Raw genomic sequence first — 6,208 nt, forward strand, 5'->3', positions numbered from 1 at the left:
GTAACATGCAGGCTGGGTCGGGTATACAGACGTTTTGTTGACACTGACCTAAGTCAATTCTATTTGCTGTAAATAATTTTCTGTGCACTGGGGAGGCCGGCTAAATAAATTATCCACACTAAAAGACCTTACCGACTACGCCTGTGTTTGTTGTCCGGGAGAGGGTTAAAAGAGGACCCCGCGACAGATAGCATTTTACATTTCCAATAAGTAGGATTGTGGGTTTGTGACTTACACGCAATTTAAAATTAGTTAGATATGACAGTGTGGTTGAACCTGATGCTTATTTTTGTCATGTGTATGGCACGCAAACAGAGCTGACATTAACCACAATGTCATCAAAACACCTCCTACCCTAGTTCTCAGAAAAAAATAATCTCATGACCACAGTTCTCAGACCACTAAAATATCTTGTCCGTGTTATCCTCTATAAAACATTAATGTGTTACATCTAGGAGTCAAATATGGTTTAGAAGTTCAACTCCCTCATAGTTACGTGTGCTGTCCGTCATGCCATGAATCCTGCTGTTTAAAAAGCAGAAATGTCAATTTTCCCAAAGAAGCACACATACTGTATAGTGACACACTTTTGTACTAGCTGGTTGAGTATATATGGTTAAAGGATAGAAATACCCTCATTATATTGTGTCGTAATGCTAATTTTGAAATATAAAAGTAATGCATGGTCGATTCATTAGAGACTAGTTCTGAAACAAAACATTTATATTCTTAAAATGTATTCATTCATCAATATTATGCTAAAAAAAATACAGTGTGAATTCGATTTAAACAGGATATAAGTTTAAACTGAACAAAATGAAGACGTTAATGTGATCTGCCTAGACTGAAAACCACCAGTCACAATGAGGTGGAGACAGGAAGTAGGCTGGATTCTACACTTGTCTTGAGACACAAGTACAGCGACATTGAGACTTGAGATTATAATAAAGAAGAAGACAAAGAAGCACAATGGTTGAATTTGCAATATTTAAAATTCTTCTTATTTTGATGCTTCTATTTACAGGTAAAGAAACATATTTAAAATATGTATCAAACCTATACTGACATTGCTAATGATGGTTCAGGACGTAATAGTCATGTAACTGAAACTGTTTACTATTTTTAGTTAACACGATGAGTTTAGGAAATTCTTGAACCATGTGCATTTTATATATATGAATATAAAATTATGCCCTACATACAATATAAAAGCTGTGTTTGAGTCTAACGTTATCATTTTCATTTATCTACTTTTGTCACCAGCAGTTACTCAAATGACCAAATTAAGCTCTAAAGTTGGAGGTGAAGTCACGTTGCCTTGTGTAAATGGAAAAGATTTTCACAATAGCTATAACAGTACTACTTGGCTCTTCAGTGGTTCAGGAAGCAATGAAACAGTGTCACTGTTTGAACATGGGCAGTTTAACGGTGGTCTCAGAGCTAAATCACACAGGCTGAGTGTTACACCGGACTATTCTCTGATTATAAAGCAGGTCACATCAGAGGATGATGGTCATTACACCTGCAGACAGTTCAAATCAGGAGAGCAATTTACAGACTCTTTGGTTTACATGTCTGTTATTAACAGTGAGTATTGACATTACTGTTTTCACCTTTAACTGCTTTGTTACAGCGCACTCAAAGTACAGTAAATAAGTACATTATCTTGGCCTATGCTGACACCTGTATATTTAATGAGAGCTTAAAAAAAATCAAGGAAAAATCTGAACATTAACGCCTACAGTGAGTGGGTCTAATAGCTCATTTATAATCATGGATAAGTTTTCTGATCTAATTAAGCTCAATATGTTCCCCTCCATGATTCAGTATAAAGATAAAACATTAGTTTTTATTCTTTACAAATGATTTAAAATAAAAAATGTGATGATTTCACCAGTCTGGTCTATTTGTTCTGTTTGAGTGATTTACAGTACAAAGTACTGCATATCTTATAGTACAGTAGTGCTGTTGCATACAAGTGAGAATATGATAAAAAGTTTGAAGAGATTTCATACTGAATTGTTTTGTTTTTATATTGATAGATTTGTAATTTTTAGACCCATTGTTTTTTGTTTAATGACTGTAGATAGTAAATGTGTATATTTTCTCACTGGATTTTTTAACATTTCAGAAGGGGACACAACAAAAGGAATAATTACATCAACAACAACCAAAACTGCAATATCAGCAAATGCCCCTAAATCTAAAAGCGCTACATCAACCACAGAACCAGAGAAACCCTCAAAAACAGGTACAGTGTGAGCATCTAAAAATTAAAACTGTATGTGTTTATTTAATAAAAAAGCTGTTTCTGAGTAAATAATACAGATCAAACCATCACCAAAAACAGGGTTAACATTACTCTGGTAGCACATTGTCTCAATAAGGCAAAATGTTTTTTAAAAAACTAAAAATATATAAATTATTTCCACAATTTACATAGGCTGGAAGTAGCAGTCTTTTTTTTAGCAAGCCCTATCAACACTTGTCAAATCTTATGAAATACTGACAGGCAGTGCCACGTGCTGCCATATTGCACAGGTGCAATTAGAGCAATAAGAAAGGGTATCTCTCTCGCTCTCCCATTTAGTGAAAATACACTGGATATAAATCATTTACCATGTTGATAACTGGTTCATTAAATACATAGTATAGTAATTAATAGCTATATTTTGTTAATTTCTGAATAAAATTTTTTTCCAGTTCAAACCAAACACATGCTGATCATTTTAGCGGGTGGTTTTCTAGTACTCTTTATAATCCTGGCACTCATTGGATGGAAGAGAAATAAAAGTGAGAACACCCCATTTATATTTGAGAAACACAAATATTTTTTTAAATAAAGTTGTTGGACTTAAATTGTTGTTGTTGGAATTCCCTATTTTGTCTTTTTAGGGAACAAAACACAGAAGAGTGATGAAATTGTGAGTTTTAAACTGAATAGTCAAAGATGTTTATACAGCGAGGACTTCTTTCTCTGTGGCTATAACATCACTTTATTTTAAGTATCAGTGGTTTAAATGAAAAATATCTAACAACCTCTATTTGTTCAGGAACTGAGAATGAATTACTGCGGTATACCACAAACCAGTCAGAAGGGGGTGAGATCACACACCAGTGCAAATTACACCTGTTTCATATTTTACTTATGATATATTTATCCTCTAACACACACACATAAATGTTTATAAGGAATTTGAAATCTATGTAAAACTGATATCAAAAGACATTTTTTTCTCAGATTATATTTGACTGAGCTATACTCTTTAGGAACAAATATATTTAAAAAAAAAAAAAGTTTCCTGTTGCCTAAATGCAACTTCACAAAAAATGCAAATGATTAAAAAATGTGTCACCTTTTTTGAATGGTATTGGAGTAAAAGTACAAAATAGTTTGAAAATGGTAAAAAAAAAGTATATACTATAAATGTACCTCTAGTAATTGACTAATGAGGTGTATTTGAGTATTTATGTTTCAACAATTAGAATTTGCTGTGTATAATTGTGTTGAATGAATAAAAACTTACATTATGCGTTAGGATTTGTGTGTGTGTGTGTGTGTGTGTGTGTGTGTGTGTGTGTAAAACCCCTACAGTAGATTAAATCAAAGCAACAAGGGTGCAATGAACAAAAATAACACATCTCACACATGTTTGAAATTCATGAAGAACAAAAAAAGTATAAAAAGTAATGACTTCACCAGTCTGGTCTATTCAACTATTAAACTAGACTAGTTTATTGTCTCAAAAAAATCCAAAATTTTTAAGTATGTCCCTCTAAAATAAATAATAGATAATATCTATCTGCAATCATTACTTTTGAGATTTAAATGTCTATAAATTCAATCTAGAAATCTTTCTGAATCTGCACACTAGGAAATACTAAAAAAAGGCACAGGTTAATTACAAGAAATTTGATATCAAAAATATTAACATATCACCTCTGGTTATTTTTAATGTCTAGGCTAATCCTGCAGCTGATGTTTCCTATTCCTCCATCAAAAAGACCAGGAATAAAACCCGGGTAAGTACCAGTATTGGTCAAAAACAAATCACAGCAGCAAAAATTTTGTATAGATATTTTTTGATTTCCGATGACTGAAAAATTATGCAGTTTTTTTATGTGTGTATTTATTATGTATTTATGTGTACATGTGTGTGTGTGTGCTGCTTTTACAGGTTCAGAGTAATGACCATAAAGATGTTGCACTGACTTTCTCCACCTTTGGCAAAGCCTCCAATAATGATAACAGGATCTACATGAACATGAAAAGCATACAAAAAGCCAGGGGCAGTTATTTTTAATGATCAGAATATGCTTTATATTATTTGATATTACTGTGATGATCATTTAGGAACCTACATAAATCCTTTTTTTTCCTAAATGATTCATAAAGACAAATTTCAAAAATCAAAACAAAAAACAACAACTTATAATTGTAACATTTTTTCTTTTTCGGACATCTTATGTTTAATAAAAAAAATGAGATATTATCTGTCAATTTACTTTGCGTGATCTGAATTCCAAACTTTGCTAACAGCCAAAACATTTTACACTTTTAATTTTTTTGCTATATTTTGAATAAATATTTATATTAATCAGTGGCGGGGCGTGGCCTGCAGTGCCGCTGCAAGAGAGGTGGTCACACCTGAGCGTCATCCGCAATCACGCCTCGCTGCCTTAAAGTCTGTGCTGTCTCTGCTGTTGTGTTATGTGTCGGGCTGTGTGCTGGAAAGCTAAACCCAGCTGCATGTGTACAGCAACTTGTGTGAAATTGATCAACAAAGAGAAGCTGTAAAACATGTTCATGCAAACATCGTCGGGTCTGCCGTGATATCTTTACAATAGGACTTCTGCTCCTGAACCTCTGCGCACAGCTTCTGCAGACTGGGGCTGTACAATGTCACTTTCATCTTTACGCAGGACTGTAAGCTGTTGTCTGTAAGGCATGAGTGGTTTTTGTTTTTATCATTGTTCACGGTGGGGAATAGCTGCTCAAATACGTATGTGGATCCGAAGATCGACAATCCACAAATTAGGCATACTGTTAGGCCGCTCTCGTCAGAAGTAAATAAATCTGCACAGGCATCATTACATCTTCTAATGATGTAATGATGCACAACCCTCTTGAAGCAGGGAGTAAAACGGTGGGGCTCACTAGAAGTGAGAGAGCACATGGTACAGCAGGGTGCTTATAATACATGATGGAAGAACAGCAGCACAAACTTCTCAGTCTGAGAGTTGTTTAGTTAACTGGATAAACTGGTTTAGATACAAAGAGGGAGGGCAGCATAGGCTCCCTGTGCCACGACTGAAAGAGCTGAACCCCAAGATGGACCTAGAAAGCAGATAAAGACCGAGATGCAGTTGATGTGCACAGCGTTTATTTACAATACCAAGGTAAACAGTGGAAGATTGCAACATGCGACTATTTACAACAGTGAGAGACTGTGGAGATATTTACAAGAATGTGACAGGAAGTGCAACAGTGAACAAAACTAGAGAATAAACAAATACATGGGGATCAATGGCTGAGAACGATTGAGGCACGATTTACACACACTATTACAAGGAATATGAAGTGCTATATACACACGCTATGACTATAACCCTGAATAGGAAACAAGACACTAAATCTACATCAGGGCTGGGAATGGAGGCTGTGGGCTAGAGACAGAGTTAGAACCTGAGGGGACAGAGGTAATGAGCTGGTGTACAGGGTCATTGATGGCAGGTAGGGATGGGTATTGTTTAGGTTTTATCCGATACCAGTACCAAACCGGTACTTTTGAAACGGTGCCGGTGCTTAAACGGTGCTCGAACTGGTGTTTAAAGAATGGAGAACACAAACTTTGTCCAAAAACCTCTCATAGTGTCAGGGGTTGACATTTGTAAAAGCACAGTAAGAGAGAAAATGAGACACTGGCAGACCGACTCAGAGTTTCAAATGTACGTGCACACGGGTGGCTGCCTCTGAGAAGACAGACACCCCGAATGCAGGCTGCTTGCTTTATTTATAAGGCAAAATGGGTTACATAGTACTTCCTCTTTCAACTGTCAGAGCAGGGGTCAGGCATTATCTCAGCTTATCTAACCTTGCACACATATTCTGAAAATAACTGTAGGAGTATATCATGCTTATCTGACATCACATGCTGAGGTGAGGAACACAAAGTATATCATGACTTGTCAAAACATCTTAAACACT

The 6,208-nt window shown here is 35.4% G+C and overlaps 1 protein-coding gene across 5 annotated transcripts; it reads left to right on the forward strand.

Moving 5' to 3' along the window:
- The first annotated feature begins 7 nt into the window (after positions 1–7).
- LOC102310778 lies at positions 8–5,723 on the forward strand. 5 transcript variants are annotated; one of them, XM_014331607.2, is made up of 8 exons: positions 8–1,024; positions 1,264–1,587; positions 2,132–2,251; positions 2,704–2,793; positions 2,896–2,924; positions 3,054–3,101; positions 3,964–4,023; positions 4,179–5,723. In XM_014331607.2, exons 1-8 carry the CDS (start codon positions 970–972, stop codon positions 4,302–4,304), a joined length of 852 nt encoding a protein of 283 aa, XP_014187093.1. In that variant the 5' UTR covers positions 8–969; the 3' UTR covers positions 4,305–5,723. The 5 variants fall into 5 exon arrangements, with proteins under 5 accessions (XP_014187093.1, XP_042073841.1, XP_005953375.2 ...); XM_042217907.1 differs by having other exon boundaries at positions 1,267–1,587; XM_005953313.3 differs by having other exon boundaries at positions 955–1,024; positions 1,491–1,587.
- The last annotated feature ends 485 nt before the right edge of the window (positions 5,724–6,208 follow it).

This window comes from Haplochromis burtoni, unplaced genomic scaffold (genome assembly GCF_018398535.1).
Source record: "Haplochromis burtoni strain Fernald_Lab_line unplaced genomic scaffold, NCSU_Asbu1 Contig_3660, whole genome shotgun sequence".
NCBI lineage: Eukaryota > Metazoa > Chordata > Actinopteri > Cichliformes > Cichlidae > Haplochromis > Haplochromis burtoni.